The 20,083-nt window shown below is 41.4% G+C and overlaps 1 protein-coding gene across 10 annotated transcripts in view; it reads right to left on the bottom strand.

The window, feature by feature from the left end:
- Positions 1 to 20,083, bottom strand: part of TAF4B (TATA-box binding protein associated factor 4b) — an 88,710-nt gene that overhangs the window by 32,329 nt on the left and 36,298 nt on the right. For all 10 annotated transcript variants that reach the window (XM_035903027.1, XM_035903033.1, XM_035903034.1 and 7 more), the window contains 7 exons: positions 19,740 to 19,907; positions 19,506 to 19,628; positions 17,287 to 17,376; positions 13,414 to 13,992; positions 7,779 to 7,914; positions 7,072 to 7,177; positions 1,570 to 1,739 (listed from right to left, as the gene is read on the bottom strand). In XM_035903027.1, coding sequence (XP_035758920.1) covers positions 1,570 to 1,739; positions 7,072 to 7,177; positions 7,779 to 7,914; positions 13,414 to 13,992; positions 17,287 to 17,376; positions 19,506 to 19,628; positions 19,740 to 19,907 — 1,372 coding nt within the window. The remainder of the gene's footprint in view (positions 1 to 1,569; positions 1,740 to 7,071; positions 7,178 to 7,778; positions 7,915 to 13,413; positions 13,993 to 17,286; positions 17,377 to 19,505; positions 19,629 to 19,739; positions 19,908 to 20,083) is intronic.

The raw sequence follows: 20,083 nt of genomic DNA, 5'->3' as shown, positions 1-20,083 counted from the left end.
TTGCTCAAGTACCTTTCAGCACTTCCTCAGCAGTTTCCCACTATACTATCAGAATACCGAAACATCAACTTAAAGACAAAACAAAATCCTCCCACCCCAAACCTCAAGATCTCCCTCCATACACACACACATTTCCTAAACCAAAGAGGGCTTGGTTCAAGACCAGAGGTGTTCATTTTCTGAATTGCTGTACTCCCTGACAGTATTCCTTTCCCTGCAATCAAAACACTTGTCATTTACAACATGAATTATTATTATTAATGAGGCACAGTTACCATGCCGGCCATGAAACAGCCAGGCCTGTATTTTCTGTCTTTCAATTAATTGTCTTCACACCCCAAGCCAGACAATTACTCTAGAAGTACTTTATGGTTTTTGTAGAGCTCTTTATTTTTCCTTACATCTACTTCCCATGGATGACTGGTTAACCCTCTACTGAATCCTGAGAAAAGCTCCTAGGCACCCGTTTCAGCGTGTCTTTTCCTTTCTCCCCTAGCAGCACAGCACTTCTTCACTCAGCTATGCCACACACAGCTCAGATGGCACACCTGGCTAACTAGCGCGGGATGTATTGAGGTAGCAGATAGCATTTGCAGGTTACGTGCTCGTCACAGGCTGGCTACTTAGTTTGGACTAAGATCAAGTTGCATGTAGAAAGACTTTATGATCATGTAAGTTAAACCACTGTGACAGAATTATGACTGCACGTATGAACTGCAGGCTTTCCTGAATGCTCAGCTGTAAAACTCACTGTTCCAGTACAGCAAGCTACCAGGCAGAGAGCGGGAGCAAGGGGTTGAGCAACATCCATCCAGTTTGCTGTAGACAGCAGTGGTACCCATCAGTGTAGTGCTATACAAATGCATGCTCCCTGCTCTGACATAATACAACATTGCTAAGCAACAGTTGTTCTTTTGCTGAGAAACTTAACAGCTGAGATGATACGTACAGTAAAAACTTATTACAGTTTAGTCTCAGCCATTCAACACACAGTCCACAGTACTATGCACAGATACAAACAGCTTTAACATCCCTTTTGCATAAAATGAATGCAAGGTTGTTCCATAGTCATAAACAAAGGTCTGCCCCGTGCATATTGGCAGTTTGAAACTTCTTCCTAATCCCACGGGCAGGATCTGTAACGTTGGTCAATAGAGTATATATGTGAACAGGCTGAGGAATGCAAAAGCTGTTAGGAAAGTCAGTATAATACATCAAGTTAGAAGCTACAGAAACAGAAAAGCACGCTTAGGTGTTTGATTTGACACTAGCATCTGTATGGTCATTATGTGTTCCATTAAGAGTGATAAAGTTGCTCAGTTTTCACATGCAGAAGTGGCACCAGTTTCTCTTTTCTGGTTGGGCTTCAGACTATTTCCACGTAAAAAAACTTTTTTTTACAGTTGTTTCCTAGAAGGGGAAGTAAAAACTCAATATAGTTTGGTAGAAACACATGAATTGAGATAGCAGATCTTAATAATTCCTGCTCCTTCTTCAAAGATTGGAGGCTGGCTAATGAAACAGGAATACTGCATCCATACATATCTGTTACATATGCTTTGTTCTCACCTATGTTCAAGATCTTCTTCTGAAGTGCTTCCGAGGAGAGAAAAGGTTCATCTGCACAAGAGCGGATCACTGTACCGATGAGCTCAGAGTTTGTTGCGAAAATGCACGCATTCTCCTCTTTAAGATTGACCCCCGCCATAGAAGTCACATCATTTATGTCATCTTCGTCTCTACTGAAGAGAAAACCAACATCTTATGCTTCCTTCAGAATGGATACAAAGAAAAAGCCTCTCGACTATCAAAAGACCACGACATTCACTTATCTTGGAGGCTAACCCTATATGATAGATGTTTAGTCTGGGCATGGATAAGGAAAGACAGCTCCTAAAAGCTTTCACACTTCAGCGAAGTGCTTCTCAAACATTAGCTTGACTAACGCCTCAGCTACTAGGCATGCAAATCCTCTGCACGAAACTGAAATTTTGAGCAAGCTCAGAAAACAAGGACTGAGGTAAACCTGGATTAAAAGTCCATACAAGCCCCCCAAACACCACCACTCTTAGAGCCTGAAATTTGTTCTAAAATTCTATTTCACCAGGTATAACCAAGTGTTGAATAAAGCTGAATACTGACTCATTGAATTTACAAACAAGCCCATTTTCTGAGAAGGTAACAGCACAAGCATGTTAGCACAAAACTGATCTTCACTTTTCTTTTAGTGAGCTCCTTTAAAAAGTAAGATACAAACACTCCTTGTCAGTAGTATACAGAACCAACCAGACCTTGCCCTTTGAATCAATCCTACCAAACAGTACTTATGTACGTAGCGGGGAGGATGCTATGCTCCTGAGAAACAGCGGCAGAGCTCTAGTTCTTAACATCCTTCCATTAGCTGGATTCTGCTGTAGCAGCTTTGTTCTACATGTTTAAAATAAAAACTCAAATCTGGTGTACTTAGGGCTAACTAACTAAGACTAGCTATAATCATGGTCAAGCTCATGTTAAGCAAATAGCCTGTGTGCCTTAGGTTTTGGTTTTTTTTTAAATAATTTTAGTTAAAATACTGAATTAATTTTTTATGGGAAAAGCTTTTGCAACACTTTAGCAATGAAAATACCCAAGTTACTTTCAGTTAAGTTTAAATCATCAAAAGAAAGCCTTTTTTGCTTCACAAAGCAACAAAGGCCGTAATGGTGGCTTCCAGGGTTTAGAACCAGAACATAAGCCGGCATTATTAATACAGACAGGTGGAAGCACTCAATCTGAAGGTCTTTTGATTTAGAAAACAAAAGAAAACAAACCCCAACACCACACACACACCCTTCCTCAAAAGTATTTGCTGGCAAGGTTTGATAAAGTTCATCTTCGGAAAATACCACGTGGCCTAAATAAATCTTTAAGAAGGGATTAGTCAGAAATTTGCCATTCTCAGGTGAAATGAGATCTCTGGCAGACCATCTTCTGACTGGCAACAGGTAGAAGGTGAAGTTATTAGAACATGGGTTGGATTTGAGCAGTACTCAAAAGACACAATAAAGTGTTGGGATTTTTTCTTAATCTATAGATGCATTTTCTCCTTTGGGAGAATAGGAATAGGTTTCTATGGCACAGGTCTTCTCCCACAAACTTCTACAGAGAAGCATGGCTAGGAAAGGAGTCCAGCCTTCCCCTACTCCTCTTGCTGTTCGTTTGCATGCCCTCATGGCTAGGACTTTATGTGATTTGTTCAAAGAAAAGGAGACCCAAAAATTTTTTAAAACCAGCTTCATTCATTAAGTCTAACTAGACATAGCTTTCTAAGTAGGCTTGTGCCCCAAATCCATCATGCTAAGAAAAGTGTTAAACTCTGGGATTGTCAGAATGGTTAGGTGACCACAGTTACGATTCAAAGCTGAAGTCACCTCTGACAGAACAGCTTCCATCCTCCCACCCCTTCACTGAGCAGTTCCAAGCGTATACTCATGCTCTATCAGTCTAACAAGAGACCCTGATCTTTCAAGAAGCGTGTAAATGAAGCTTCACTGCATGCTAATTGAGTGCTAACTGGTCTTCACAAGTACACTCCAGGCTCCTCTTCTTTAATGACCACTTTGGAGAAGTCTTAGCTGTTGGCAGAGACAAAAATCCCACCAAAGCACAGTGACTGGCACGAATCTACTGATAAAGGAGATTACAAAATCAGCACAACTAGCACCAAGAATGTACACATCACAAGCTAGCAGAGCTGCAGGTGCTGGAACCTGACATTACCCCGACGGAGCTGTTTATGGAATCCAAGGATGTTTGCACCTCAGGTACAACTGTATAGCACACAGTTTCAGTAAATCATTTTAGCTTTTAATCTGGCCACATAGCCCAAATACTTAGGAGGATACAATACTAAGGAGGAGGTAAAGTTCACTACTATACATCTATCCACCCTTCTATATACACAAGTTTCAGTTCTCTCAACACAGCCTTTATCAGGTTACTACTTCCATGCACACAGCCTTTCTCGTGATTACACACATACAAGAGCTTATATGCAAGTAGATATCTCTACCTGTACTGTTTTTAAGGACCAGTTCTAACCTCTTTGCTGTGCGATATAAGTTTGCGTTAAGTCACCAAGTCACTAGCTTTGATGAAAGGTTAATTTGCACCTATGAAAACAGTGCTGCACTTATGTTATTTAACCCAAAGAAACTATCATTACATTTCCTTAAGAAGTAGTGCTCACTAAAGTTTAATGTACATTTCAGAAGCTTCATATTTCACACTTAACATACATGTTAAGTTTGTACTTTTTACTATGCTTTTTTCCTTGCCGTTTAAACAAACCTCCATCATTTTAAGTAGTGTAACATGTACTTTGAGTAAACTGTAAAAATCATTCTACTAAAGTGATAAATTTAAAATATTCCTGAGTATACATGCAGATGTTTCTGTTGGATACTGACTTGCTTTCATTTTCAGCAATCCTCCATAAAGCCCCTCTTCTACACCACTTCCTTCAATGTTTTTTGCATTTGCTCATGTCACACCCAGAAATCAACAAGAAAAATTCTCCCAGCTGTTATAAATCTCCAGTGATTTAAGCTTATCAGGACAAGGGGTAAAAGAGAACACAGAGTTCTGCGCGTTACCCTGCATGAAGTCAGATTTGACATTTAACTGAGTATTCCACTGGAAAAGAAGCCCAAGCAATGCAGATGCACCTATGAATTTGTCTGTATTGGCTGAAAAATGAGTCTGTGGCACCCTCTGGTGTTTGACCGATGCACATGTCTTTTTTCTGAATCCATCTTTATTCACTCCATTTTATACCAAAGTCAAAGGGAAAACTAGAAAGGCACGCTTAACCCAAACCTCCGTGCACCATCACAGACAACTATGTGGGACAAAACTTGCTCAGTGAAGCAAGAACCACCAGTGCTCCCCACCGTCACGGGACAGGAGGAGCAGCTGCCCAGATGTTCTCCACTCTGCTGTCTCACTCCTGTTTGTCTGCTAGTTGAGCTTGCAAGACCTTGCAGACAAAATGCACAAGCCAGAGTTGTATGTGCTTTTGGAGAACAACTCTATTAAGTAGAAAAGATGCAAAACAAATAATTGAAGATGCAATTATGTGTCTTGTTTTCTCCAGGGTGCTCTTGCGTATACTTTACAGAAGTATGTAGAGCAGTTTATAATATAAAGTCTTGATGCTTTTAAAACAGACTGCCCTTTACAATACATGCCATGGGGCAATCTCAAGCAACCTAAAACAGCCCACCAGAGAGCAGACAAGGTCAAACTGCAGCTTATTAAGTACAGCTTAGTGAGTATTACATTCTTGAATCCTAACCTAACCTAGTCACACATGGCAGAGGGAGTCAGGCTTGATGACATACTGCAATGAGACACCCCAGTTTGAAGCGTCACATGTACAATTACATCAATTAGAAGACATGCTCTCTGCCCAAAACAAAGAGGGCCACAGTGCTTCTGTCTGCCTTGCACATGATCAGCAGTTGATGGATCACAGGTCACAAAGAATAGCTGTGCTGGGAATACTGAAAGTCAGGACAGAAGAGAGCAAGCCACTTCAGGGCTTACTGGGGAACATCTATTGCACAGGCCAGATTAACACTCTGTGGTGCTAGACATATTCAGAGGACACAGATACTTGACTGAGGGAAGCCAAGAGTTCAGGTACACGCTGCCCAGGTTCAGATCTATGAAGGTTCACATACGTAGTTTTTCAAGTCTTGAAAGTTTGGTTATAGCAGTGAATAGAGACTTACTAGAAAAATGTGAGTTAGAGATTTCAAATCTGAATTCTCATGGACCAAGCTACTTTGAAAATCATAATCCAAAAGGAAGAATAGGAATCCCTCTTGGATCACATTGTAAGAGCAGCGTTTTTCCTTCACTAAGAATTTAACAATTCAGGGAAGGAACTTCAAGAATTCAAACTTTTTCATGTAAGGCAGTTGATATATTCCAATCGGAAGACCACAGGAAAAAAAATTGGGTGTTTTTTTGTGGGAGTGAGTTTGGTTTTTAATTATGGTATTTATGAGGTGATTTTTTTTTTTCCCCAAAGATCACTACCTAACATTACATCCTGAATTATATTCTGAAGTATATTTCATAAGAGCTTGAGGCAGCTGAACAGAGCTATTGCTGTAACATCAGCTTTTCATTTCAACTTATGGCTACCAGTGTTTTAAGTGTATACTGTACGTATAGCTGTCTACATCAGTGCACACAAAGTTGTATCTTTCAAGAGATGGTAAGTCAACTGGTCAACAAGACAAAGGTCTCATGTCTGCTTTTATCCCTGGAAGAGCAACTTCAAGCTTGCCTTAAAGTCATAAGACCAATAATGCTTATGGCAGTCCGTACCTCGCTTCCAACATTACATTTCAGAGCTACAAAAATAATTTCTGCTTTTGAAAAGTTAATCAGTTACCAGAACTAAAAGCTTTAAGCACTCTTGTAATCTAAAGGCCTAGAGAATATGCCAGAAGCCATAATTAGATGTGTAGTCAAAGACTTTCACCTCTACATACAGGAACAAGCTTGTAAGAGGAGCTAATAAAAGATTTTGAAATACAGCACAGAGCTTTAGACAGGTTACCAGCTAGTCCAAATAACAGTTCAATGCTATCCAGCTATCTGTAAAAAACAGAGGTTATATCTACTTTAACCTATGAAGAGCTTTTAATACAAGGTAATTTTGCTTTAGATCAGTTAATAGTACTCACAGGATGGAGATCAAAATGCTTCCTCTACAAGTAAAAAACCTGATACATATTGATGCACACTGTAATGACATAATTACACTCTTGTGATAGCATGATGAAAATCCAACCTACTCAGGACAGTTTTCTTATATTAAGAATAATTAACATCTGCTATGAGGTCAAAATTTTTAGAGTCTCCCTTGCCAATTAGTATTATAACATGAAAAACACCTATCATAAACAAGTTGCTGAAGAAAGTTGCTTTTATTTGGGCTCCGCTCCCAGCTCCATACTTGCTGGCTGTTCCTTTTGTTCCTTCCTATAGCAAACTTCTGATATTGTTTATTTTTACCTGAAGGATGTTGCTCCATTCTCTTTTATTTTAGCTTTCTGAACAGGAGATGCTTGAAGCGACAGAATTTTATTTCCTGGCAGGGTAATTTGTTTCAAAATGGAACCTAAAACAAAACAAAGAACATGCCATAGTAGAAAGCAAAATGCTAAGACAACTGTTTAACCAGTTCATACATCTAGCAAAGGCTATTGTAGACTCAATAGCAACTAATTAGGTCCATCGGAAAACCAGACACTCTAGAGCCTTACATTCTGCATGTTCTGTATGGCCAAACACCCTACACGCTCTCAGCAAACATCCTCCTCTGTGCTGACCAGTGAAAGGTTTTAGTGCAAACTGGCTGGCTGAGACAAACTCACTTTATGCATCAACCTGGACCACTTGAAGGAAAAAGCTGTCTCATGAAATGACTCTCAAAAGCATCACGCTTTAAAGGAAGTTCACTGCAAGGAGCTTACTTGCAGTATTTTAACAAGTACAGATGTTTGACTGACATGCTTTTAACAGGTGCCAGAAGTAGACATGGCACTGAGTTTCCCATCAGAACTCCAAGCAGACAGCAAAGATGTTCAGCTTATCGCACAGAGCTGGTTGCTCCTGATATACAGCTACCTTCTTACATTCCTACAATCTACCAACAGCCAGCATTTATTTCTATACCTCAGCAGTCCTCTCCCTTCTCCATTAAAGAGGTTCCACTTTACCTGCAGGAAACTGGTTAGTTTGAACAAGCGTATTCAGCGGCATCCTTTTCTCAGCAGATGTCTGTAGGGTCAGCGCTGAGGGTTGCGGGAGTGTGGACACTTGCTTTACAATGGTTCCTGATGGTTGTTGGACTACCTGGAAGTAAAATACCCGATATCAAGAGTGAGAAGAGCTAAACACACATAGAAGCAAATCGTATCAACATGTCCATTCAGCCAGAAGCGCCGCTGGGCATGCATGCATGTCTAGCTTTCAGTTTAAAGCAAACAGCATGCTCAGAAAAACCTCACTTTCTGGGTTTTTTTACTTCATGACAAGAAATCCTAACAACTGGTCGTGAGCTTCAAGCTCCAGCTTTAACAGACAATTCACCCCTACTCTTTATTGATAACCATATGAGATGAGTTTCACTCAGTATTACACAAGCCATTACATTAAGAGGCTTTCCTCTCCCTAAGTCTTGCTTAACAGACTAACAATTGAATATTGAGTCTGCCTGCCAATAAGTTCAAAAGGGTAAGTATCACATACACCTAGTTAAAAAGCCAGAACACCAAAACAAACAGTTAGAAGTCTTGCATGAAATCCTTTTCCTGTCAAGAATTAAGAGTGCACACTAGAAAGTTACTAATGCATTTCTGGAGCCACAACATCAATTGTAGATTGAGACGCCGCATTTCGAAGTGTTATCCAAAAGCACACTGAACACATCAGTTAGCAGGAACGTGAAGTACCAACTAGCAACACCTAGAGTAGAGCCTCTACACAAACCCATCAGTATGCTGCTGAAGGGTAAAAAGGAAGGGGGTTGATAATTTTGTTTAAAGAGGCTCTTGAAAGAAACAAAACCAGACAGCAGGATGTCATCACAACACAGACCTACAGGCACAGCCCATAAATACTAATTCTTCCTCTTCAGGGGCAGCTATTAAAATGCAAAAGAGTAATAAAATTGCAGCATCCCTAAAAGCCTCATTTCTAAGCCTCCTGGCTAGCAGAATGTGGGCTGCAGCTTTTGATACATCCTTCGGAAAAGTTCTTGATTACAAGTAGTAGAAAGATGTGCTTTTACCAAAGCGCAAAATTATAAACATCTTCAGATTTAATGCTATTTTTTTTTAGCAGCAGAAAGCTAATACAAAGGAATTTTCAGGATCAAGAAATGACTTTTTCTCCTCTACATCTTTTATTCCAACTTCAGGAAGTCTAAAGAGTGCTTGTACAGCAACACAGCATAAGTTTAATTAAATAAAGAACTGACATTCAACATACTTCAGAAATTAGGCTGTCTGCTTCTGTCATCTAATTTCAGATTTATCAGTAAACACCATCAGCATAAGCATCACACAGCTTTTGTGTATCAAATAGTGTATCAAATAGTCAAGATACACCCCACCCATCCCCATAATAACAGCATCATGGTTTGGCATAGCAGCAGTAAGGTAGAATAAGCGAGCTGAAGGTGGTGTCTAAAAACCAGACAACAGACAGTTCTTGAGAAGAAACGTATAATCCATAAGAGGAAAGAACCACAGGAATACAGGTGGACTACAGGTGACTGTGGACAGTCAGGGCTTCGCAGGACACGCAGCGCTTCCTCATGGAGCAGTACAGACACTAACATTTGCTTCTGTGTGTTGTTACCAAAGGGCAGTTTGATCTTTAGGAAAGATCCAGCTTCCACACGCTGGAAGTTGCAAACAACATCAACAGCATCATTTATGTGTTCTTGTGGTTTAACCTGGCAGGCAGCTGAACACCACACAGCTGCTCGCTCATTCTCCCTACTCTCAGTGGGACAGGGAGAGAATCTGAGTGGGGGAAGTAAAATGAGCATCACATCATATGGCATGGGATAGCCCTTTGGCCAGTTGGGGCCAGCTGTCCTGGCTGTGCCCCCTCCCAGCTCCCTGTGCACCCAGCAGAGCAGGGGAAGCTGAAAAGCCCTTGACTGGTGTAAGCCCTGCTCGGCAAGAACTAAACCATCAGTGTGTTACCAACATTTTTCTAGTACTAAATCCAAAACACAGCACTATGCCGGCTACTAGGAAGAAAATTAACTATCTCAGCCAAAACCAGCGTTCAGTTAATTACTGAGCCACCAACCATCCTGGACAAACTACTCATGGCCTCCACCAGCACCTACACCAGCATGCACCTAGAGATCCTCCCTACCACCAGTGAGAATGATGCTTCATCTTCAGCATGCAAAACACCAAAACAGCATAGGAGGAAACATAAGCATTCAAGATGAAGGTGCAGCAGACAAAAAGAACAGAGGTAGGCAGTGTTAAATCAATAGCCTAGGTGGAGCATTGGGAAATCAGTCAAGTAACCGAGGAGACTAGATCAACGAGAAACAGAAAGGATGTGCTAGCAGTAAAGCTGATCTGTGTTTGCTACTCTAGCTGATAGACTAACAAAAGCTGGAAGTCCTTGAGACTTGCAACAGAACAGGGCAACAATCCTAGAAATTTCGACAAGGATCTAATGCCAGAAAAAAGTATTTAAAAAGAGATAATATCTGTAAGAAAGAGCTAGTGCCTCTTTTTTTCAGGTTAGCAGCAAGAAGCAATAAAGAAAAGGGACTGTTCCTTTGTGCCCCATTAAGTGGGTTGACAGAGACATCAAAATAAAAAGCACCAACACTCTTAAGTAAAAAAAAATGCAATGCAACATCCAGCCAACAGCATAGGGACAGCAGCTTGAGAGAGAGACTTTGATTAGCCTTACTTGAACCTGTTTTGCATTCATAAAGCAAAGTTTGGAGATCAGCGGAGAGACGGTAAGGTATCATCACACACTACAAGCAGTATTGCTTCATGGAGAAAGCCTCACCAGCTGAATGCAAAAGCATATATCCAGGACAAAAAGCTCTTGGAAAAATAACAGAGGAGATGCTCTGCTCAAGAAAGCTCAGCTCTGAGGGGACTCAACACTAACAACTCACTAAGAACAAGTGGTTGGAATAGCAAAAGCACTTGACTCCTTGCTTCAACTGCTAGCAATGTCCAGGGAACATGTCTCATGGGTAATTGCAGGGACAACACCTTTTGCTCTTTATGTGTCACATGATGTTTTAGTCTCACAGCAGCTTTCTCACCACTGGAAGCCAGTGGCTGGTAATGTAAATTTTCATTTATTGCACTTTAACAAGAGACAAAGAAATACTACAGCAAGACAAGCTTTCTTTCCAAGATGGAAATTCTGTGTACAGTGATGCCCTTAAATGAGGCTGTGTTAAGAAAGTCACCAGGAGGGAACCTTTTTCGATGTGCAAGTCACAGCACAGGCGCACCATCAACCCCAACAGCATCCCTGAAGAACAGGTCCTTTTGTGTTCACCATACAAACCCGGAGTTTCAATAATAATGCCACAAAAAAGATAAGTTACATGTTACATCACTCCAGTCACAATTTTGATATTAAAATACTGCAGTACTGCATTCTTAAGTAACACCAATGTTACCTCAGAGCTGGCACATGAAAGCTTGCTTTACACTCCTCAAGCACAAGAGACCTAAATTAGAAATGGGCACGCAGAGAGGGATTGCATGGCATCAGACAACCCCAAAAGCTGGAAAGGGAAAGAAATTGCTGGCAGCATTGTATGGACAGATTTGCACAGCTGGCATGCGCTTCCTTTCAGCTGGCAGCAGGACCCTTCTGTTTAGGGAGGGGAGGTCCAGATTTGTTTTCTTGTGGGAGGAAACAGACCCTCTGTCCTTTCAAGGAAATGCACCAGGGAGGCCCTAGAAGATGCAGCCACTTCTAACTTGCTCTTTGTGCTAATAGGTTGCCTGAACAAACACCAGGCTCCTGATACAGCTAAGCTGCAAAGTGGTCAACTCAGCCCTTCAACCACATCCAAGACCAGAATTAAATAGGTATTTTGAAGAGCAAGTATTTTAATCACCATGCCTGGGATCTACCCAAATGAGGATAAAAGCATGTTTTGTATGCAGTTCAGTGCTTGCAAGGCACTGCAAAGAAAAGCAATTCCAACAGGCTGCCACACTGCAGCAGTGGAGAAGGCAGAAGTCGCTTCTTGAGTTTACCGATACCATATTCAAGACGTGTTTCTACTCCCCAGTGCGGAGTTAAGCTTCCTCATCTATTTGTGCAGATGGTCAACCTTTCTCCTGGAATACATGGCTTGCTGCATAGCCAACAAACTGCTCTCCAGCCCTTGTACAACCTCAAAACCCCTCATTTTCTTCTGGCTGGAATTTCTAAATTTAGTCCTCAAAGACAGTAAGGGTACCAACTCCTTTTCCAATTTGGCTTCAACTACTTCTATCAAAGACTGTCAGTGCATATGCTTGATAACTGTTCGTTTTTAAAACAAACCCACTCATAAAAAGGACCCACCCCCTCCACCCGCATCCCCTCTATACAGTTGAGTGCTTTGTTCTTTTTAAGCAAGTCTGAAAAGGTGAAAAGCTGGTAGCATAAACTCTTCACTTAGAATGCATGATTCTTGTATTACATCCACCTTATGCACTTTCAAAGGAAGAAAATTAAAAAAGCAAAATGTTTTAGGGGTCTGAATACTGTTAAATCAAGTATACACAATACACAAACTACAAAGGAAATTCACACACTAGATGCCCCACTATCCCTGTGGAAAGTAAATCTAGCTTCATAAGAAGTCTGATGTTTTCCCCTCTTTTTAAGAAACAAATATTTACAAGGCAGCCCTATTCAAGAATCAAGTTCTTTATCTGCCAAAGGGAAACTATTCTCTCAAAATACCTGAGAACATTACTTGCAGTACACCAGTCAGACAGCATACTGCTCAGTATCTCAAACACCCATAAACCAAACCTCATGTATTTCACAGCGTTGCTCTTTTGGGTATTACCTGTGATCCACAGTTTGTTGCTATTTAACATTAACATTAGCGAGAAGTTAACCTGTGCCAAGAAAAAAATGTTAACACATTGCTTTTGAGGGTATTGTTTTAATAAGACATTTATTCCTCCTGGAATTTGTTAGCTAATGAGGCCTGATAGGAAAAGCTCACTTTTGGATGATTTCATAATTAACATGTCTTAGTAAACGTGGAGGTCAGAATTCTGCTCTGAAAAGCTCCTTGAGCTAGTTCATACATTTCAGTTAACATATGACTAAACATCACCAAGCCACTTGTGCCCACAAAGTATCCAGGGTAGGAACTACCAAGCTAGAGACTGGAATCTCTGGCAGCTAGCTGAGGCATGGTCCTAACAGGGCATCTAATAGTAATTAACATAAGCACCTCATCAGCAATTTCCATTTCTGACACAAGTGTTTCCTGTCTTTTTTTTCAGATGCCAACCTAGCCTAGTTGCATGCATTGCAGGGGTCAGAACTCACATTCCCTCATGTCTCAAGCTGGATGTTCAGTCTAGTGGAACGGTGGTCAGCACATCTTGCAAGAGACCGAGCTTATAGTTTGGCTTTAGATTCACCTTTTCAGCAAGAGCTCAATATCCCTAACTATGACAAATGTAACTGATTAACTGATTAATGACAGACTAGCTTTGTACATTAAAAAACCCTGCTAAGATCCAAATTTGTATCCTCTTGACAAAATGGGGAGAGTGAAAGCCAAGAAGCCCAGTTACAGAGAAGCAGAGAAATTCATCTTACCAACTGTTTCACTTTAACCACCTGCTGAGCACCCACTGACTGTGCAACAATGGAGTTTGGCTGTGAGATTTTAATACTGATTGGGGTTCCAATGACTGGTTTCAGAGGCTGGAGAGGGGTTGTTGCTGAAGATGCCACTGTAGAGACCAGCATGGGCTTTGCAGGCTGCAGAGAGGACGTTGCTACCGCAGAGGCGAAGACTGGCTTGACAGTTTGGATAGCAGTCATCCCTGACGTTGCTATTGTTGTGGTGATGACTGAAGCTGCGGGCCGAAGAGATGCTGTCACCACTGCAGAGGCAGGAACAGGCTTCACGGTCTGCCGAGAAGCTGTCGCCGACGCACTGACAAGGACTGGTTTTATAACCGGCGAGGCCGTGACTGTTACAGGGGCAGACACTGGTTTTACAACTGGAAGAGAAGTTGTTGCTACAGGTGAGGTTGCCACTGCTATCGAAGGAGCTGGTGCTGCAGAGGTACAAGTTGAAACAGCTTCTTGGGTTGGAGCTGGCTGCTGCATACACTGCTGGATAAAACTCTGAGCATTGGGCATTAGCTGCCGTAAGGCAAGCATGCTTTTCTAGAAGAAAAACAAAAAGACACTGGATGTAACATCAGCAGAGTCTTCCACAATACCGATACGTTAGCAACTGAATCTTCTTCCTCATCTGCCAATTGAATTTTTCATGAGACAATAAGTTGCTTATTCCAAACAAGTTTTGCTAGAATTCAGGCACCCTTAAATCGATGACAATACTGTTCAGTGAAGACCACAAGAATCACCAGCACAGGCTGAGCGAAGGCCAACAGTCACCATGGCTTCACTGCACATAGCAAATCCCATCTGTAGGGAAGCTCACCCATAGCGTTGTTTTGTTTAATTTTTCAATTTGAAATTTGTGTTCTAGAAAAAGACCATTTTAACTGGTTTACTACCTCAAAAAAAACCCCCAAACCTATTTTGCCAAAACCCCCTCCTATATTGTAACAGCTGTGTTTATTCCACAGAGCCTGTCTGACAGAGAACTACAAATTATCCAATAAAGTCAGAAATAAGCTCTGAAGATAGGAGCACTTCTATACCAATACAGCTGTATCTACACTAGGGGGGGATACCACTTTAATAATGCCTACATAGCTGCAGCAGCACAACTTAAGCCAGATACTTCTCTGCAACAAGAGAACATTAGTAAAGGTACCTGGCAACATCTCATTTTTACTACAGCTATGCTTGAGAACGTTAACGGACAGAATAATCTTCAAGCTTTCTACATATTTATTTTCCTTGACTATTTACAATCTGGTATGGCTCAGAACCAGGGGAAATCAGCTCTGTAGCTCCCTGTATAGTCTCACAAACCTTCATCTGCCCCCAACAGTTCTTTAAGTCTGCAAGAGTCTCCAGCACAGTGCTGTTGCTCTGGCCTTCATGCAAAAGGAACAACTCTCACATGCTGATATACCGAGTGAACAAATTGTTTGGATGTCTAGACTTTCTGTGGCACACCTATCTTTAACATTCACTTCCTTTTCTTTTAAAAGACTGCTCAGCTTTCCTCATGCTTCTGATACAATTTATTTACCAAAAGCATCCAGCACAGATTTGAAAGTCAAGCAGACTTTACAGCCAAAGTCACCGTACTTTTCCACCTATTGGAACAGACAAAACAAAACACACGCAACAACTTCCGTCAAAAACCTGCAGTTCAAAGATAAGAGACAACTCCAGAGTCCTCCCTACAATTCCACTTCACTAGTTAAAAGTGAACTGGCGACAAGCCGTATCACATTTCTTTCCAGACTCGAGCTGCAAGCATTACCCCACAAACAAGGCCAGCACTGATCCTCATAGCACCTTAGAGAAGTGCTCCTAAAGTCACCTTCCAGTTGGTACTCAGTCCTGTCGCAGCTGCTCAGTTACAGACCAGACCTAATCACTGTGTATCAACTACACACCCTTAAGGTATTTCAGAAAAAAGCAAATAGGGTGCAAGAAGTTTTAAAGGTAACACTACAAAGTCAGCTAACTTTGACCGTGACAATGTCTAAACAATGTTTCTGAAGTCCCAGTATTTCTTTGTTGAGGAAAGAGGACCTCCTTAAGGATTATGGGGTATTTCTGCCCAAACCAGAAAAGCCTAGAGGATACCAGTACCTGGCAGCAATGTCACAGGAAAACCGTGCAACAGCTCTGCTGTGATGGGTCAGGGTCTGATCCACACTGATGAACCCAGCTTAACTCCCGTGGAAACACCTTGACATCTGTGCAGCTTCTCCACATTGTGGGATGGCTTATTAACTCAGGCCAAGCACTTCTGGAGGACAGGGCTGTGCCAGAGCTCATAAACCCCTGGGAGACCCAAAGGGGTAGCAACATTAGCAAGTGCTGCACAGACACCCCTTGGCTTAGCTCCTCTGCGCCAACAAGTCCGGGGCTCTCAGGGCTCACCAGCCCTTGATGCAGTCTAGCTGTGCCAGACTTAGGCTGGGTCTGTGTGGAGCTACTGAGGTTCACCTGCACCGTTTTGGGAACACAGCACAACAGCACCTAAGCTGGCCCCACACATAAGCAGCCAGCTCACATCCAGCAGGGTTCATCAGCCAGGGCCCTGCAGAAGGCAGCTACGCTACTTTGGAAGCCAAACTTGCCCTGGCAGTGAGTAGAGCTCTGCTGAGACTCTGTGCAGCTCGTAGGAAACCTCTGCCAGTCACACTGACCCTGCACTCACAGCCCGGTCCTCCTGCTGCCAGAGCTGCACTGGATGCAGAAAAGCCCATACTCCAAGCTGTTTGTTTTTCTAGCTTTTGCATGGGCTTTTAAGAAGCCTCCAGGGAATTAAACTGAGAATAAATGAGCTACCAATATGAAAATTTTGTATCAAGCCCTGCAGAGATGAACCTTCTAGACTCATTGCAAACTTTTTAGCAAAGCAGCATTTAAAGGCTGCCGCTGTAACAAAATTATTCATCCCACACTTGAACAGATTAACACCAACCATCTAAAGTAATATCAACATTATCACATGCATTGTTATACGTGCTGCCAAATACTAAGGAAGAGGACAAACTCCAGAAAACCTCTGTCCCAGCTTTACCACTTCACTATTCTTCCTTGATTCTTCACCATGACTATAATGAATGCCAAGGAAAAGTACAAATCTATCAAGCCTAAGAATATGGTGTACATTGCAATTAAGTAAATGTAACCATGTTTTCCGTGTTTTCACTGGGATTTAATGCTTTCTATACAACAAAGGTGTTCATTTTTGTATTGTTAATAGCATTCTACCATACAATTAGAAGAGTTAAGAGAGCGTTTTCTAATTTACATCATTATTTGCTTGAATGGAGGTAGAGTTGTCCTGGGTTACTTTTGCTAAGCTGCAGTAGTTCTGTCAGACCCCTTCTCGAGAAAGAGGTGACGTTTTTTTCTGCCTCCAGTTAAACACAAACCAGACAGATAGATCAATGGCTTTATGTAGATTCTTTGAGCTTAAATACTGCCTAAGCTGTGCACAGCCACTATTGTCAGTCTTTGCATAACAACTCAAATAGCTACAGTTTTGATGAGGAAGTAAGAAGTCATCTTAGTATAGCTGCTCTACTGTAGATGCACCAGCTTCCAAAACATTAGTCTCCACTAACTAGAGGGTAATTACTCTCCAATTTAAGAACACAGTGCAAATTACTTCTCTGAAATCCTCCCTCCCCCCAAAAATGGTCTTTCCAAGAGGAAGAGTCACACAGGGCTAGGTTAAGCACCATTTCCTCAACTGACCTTAGCAAATACCAATTTGAACGCTCTGCCTCTTTCCTTTTCTGGTCCTCCTCCCTCCCCTCATTAAATAGTATATATCCACAATCAGACACTTACCTTGAGAAAAGGAACTAAATACGGTTGTGGAGATGACTTGAGCTCTATGTATAGCTTTTTTGTAAATTCTTCTGGTTCAATTTTTGCTTCCTAAGAGGAAAGTGTAATTACAGTGGTAAGTTATAACTATGAATCTACCATATTTTTTCCCAGATGTATCAAAAATTCATGGAAATTTACATTACCATAGAATTATTCAATTTCAGTACTCAAATGCTTTTTTCCTCCTGTATTTTTAACCAAAAGGTTTTAGGATAGAGTGATGTTGTAATTTAGATACAGTATTAAATTAAATTACTTTCTTCAACTACAGGCAGTTAACACACTTAAGGATATTTGTTCAAACACCCATTCACTGAAGTGAACTGATAGAAATAAGTTTATAAGTAGCACTGACCCTTTTGAGTACCTCATTGTTATGCAGAGGCACTTAAAATCCAATAGGAGTACTTTTTTTCTGTAAAGGTAGTTTATCTGCATAAAGATCAATTTAAAGAGACTGGAGACAAAAGACAACTCAGTAGTTTTTGTAAGACAATTCCAGTCTAATGCATACGTAGCATAATAAAGCAGAACACTTTAACATTATCTTTCAAAAGCAGGAGGAACTGAACATCAGAACATCACTTCTGCATACCAGTAGGTAACAGTCCTCTGTCTAGCAAGGCACAGTCTCCTTTCTTAATACTTTCTGCTCTGCCCCAACACAAACACCTGACTCAAGGGCTTGGGAGGGTTAGGAAGCTGCAGCAGACTTCTGAGACCCCTCACTCGCTACTGGTAGCCCCAGCCACTGCTGCCCTTTCTCACCCTCCCCAGGTGAGACCCTGCCACAGAGTTATCAGGAACATCACCTCCTCCAAGAAGGTACAGCCACATAAGGAAGAGGGACCCCAGCACCAATCTCTGTCTCTGCAGAGAAATTACTCTTCTCACCCATAGTCGTCTTGGGAACAACCATTCCAAGGAGCTACCTGACCAGAGCAGGGTTTTTAAGGACTGTATGTTCACAGACAAACAGAACTTGCAGCAGCTCTCCTATTTAGCCATTTGATCTACTGCCTCTTAGGTCTCACTGAGCTGTGGATACAGGTCATTGGGGTCTCACAGACACAGATGCAGTGATTTGGTATGCTACATCTCAGTGTATACAAGGTGCTTGATGCCAGTTTCATGAGATGCTGCCTTAAGGAACATTTTACTTCACAGTTACTATTTACTCATTTCCCTCATATGTATAAAACATGAATTAAATTCACATTTAAATCATATACACATACTGAATGGCAAAACAACAGCATTTTTAAAATACTACAAAAAGCAAAAAAGTACACAGTTAACAATGTATCAACATCTGGTAACAACTGTTCTTAAAAAAAAAAAATAAGAGTAATGTAAGCATGAGAAGGAACAACACTAGTATTTTCCTACAGAAGCAAGGTGTATAGTCCAGCAGGGACACAGAGGCAGAGGAATCAAGATTTTGCAAGCCTGCATCTTTAAACAATCTGCTCTCTGAAATTGCACCTCTTGCCTTCACCACGCTTTTCTAGACTGAAAAGTCCTTTGCTACCACTAGCAAAGCCATCCCCCTCCACCAGCCCACAGCCTTCTGCTACGGTGGAACAACAAAACAGCAGCAGCGGTCAAATGCTGAGACAAGAAGTGGCAGGAGAAATCGTTACCAAGAAAACCCAGCTGTGCTGGGGTACAGCATGAAGCAGCATACGGAAGCCACCTGCAAGGAGAGAGAGAGGTTGGCAGCCACCACGTTGTTTTCTCCATCCCATTGTCTAAAGACATTGATAATGCCATGCTTGTTCCACTGGAGCTTCACTATCAACCTGTCAGTCAGTTCTGCCTTGGAGTAAAGCCGTGGTACGGACTTAGCACTGCACTACAACCTCCATGGTAATACTCTTGCCACTGAAGGCTCAAAACTACGCTAACATGAAAAAAAAAAAAGCAGCTCAGACACAGAAGCTGTGTTGACACTATCAGTTCCTCCTGCTGACAATTATCTGTGTGCATAGAATGAAACAGGAATGTGAGGGGGGGAAAATACAGCATGGGATCCAGTTAAAGTAAGCATTATAACATAAGACTTAAAGAGGGTCAGATGTACTCAGCCACAAATCCAACTCGAACAAAACTATGATGAAGTCAATGTCAAAAATTATACACAAATGATGCAAACTTTGTTTTAAAAGAAGTCTCACCAGTAGATTTTGCACCAGATTCTTCACATTCTGCCCCATCTCAGGGGCTTGAGGTCCACTAGATGCCAGTTTTATTAGCGTAGCAAGAAAATTCTTGCATTTCTTCACATTCTCTAGCATCTCCTAGCATGGAAATAAAGAGAAGACTGTTAGATGTTGCATTGGCTCTCCAACCTCTGATGAATATGGAGAATGTTAATTTTAATTAAAAACTTTTTTTTTTTTTCTCCTTACTGTAGAAGCGCTGGTCTGTGCTACTGTTGTGCCCTCTACTTTCACAGAGACTGCCTTTTGGGAGATAGCTTGTGCAGGTGGTCCTGTAACTGGAAGTTTTACAGGTGTTCCAGTACTCGAAGGCTTTACAGCAGTAACTGTAGTAACACTAGCTGTTACAGCTGCTGGCTGAAAAGAAAAATTAACACTTTTTAACCAAAGACTAACGTGACAAACATATTGCATTCTGCTAGCGTACAAAATAGCACTCTCCCTCCACGCTACTATTTAAAACATAAATAAATTATTTTTATCTCTGTTTTTAAATTCTGGATTCATTTGTTCTGAGGGGCTCTATTTAATAC

This window comes from Egretta garzetta, unplaced genomic scaffold, assembly GCF_000687185.1.
Source record: "Egretta garzetta isolate BGI_Z169 unplaced genomic scaffold, ASM68718v1 scaffold229, whole genome shotgun sequence".
NCBI lineage: Eukaryota > Metazoa > Chordata > Aves > Pelecaniformes > Ardeidae > Egretta > Egretta garzetta.
Note: the sequence above shows the minus strand (reverse complement) of the source record. Positions and strands in the feature narration are given on the sequence as shown.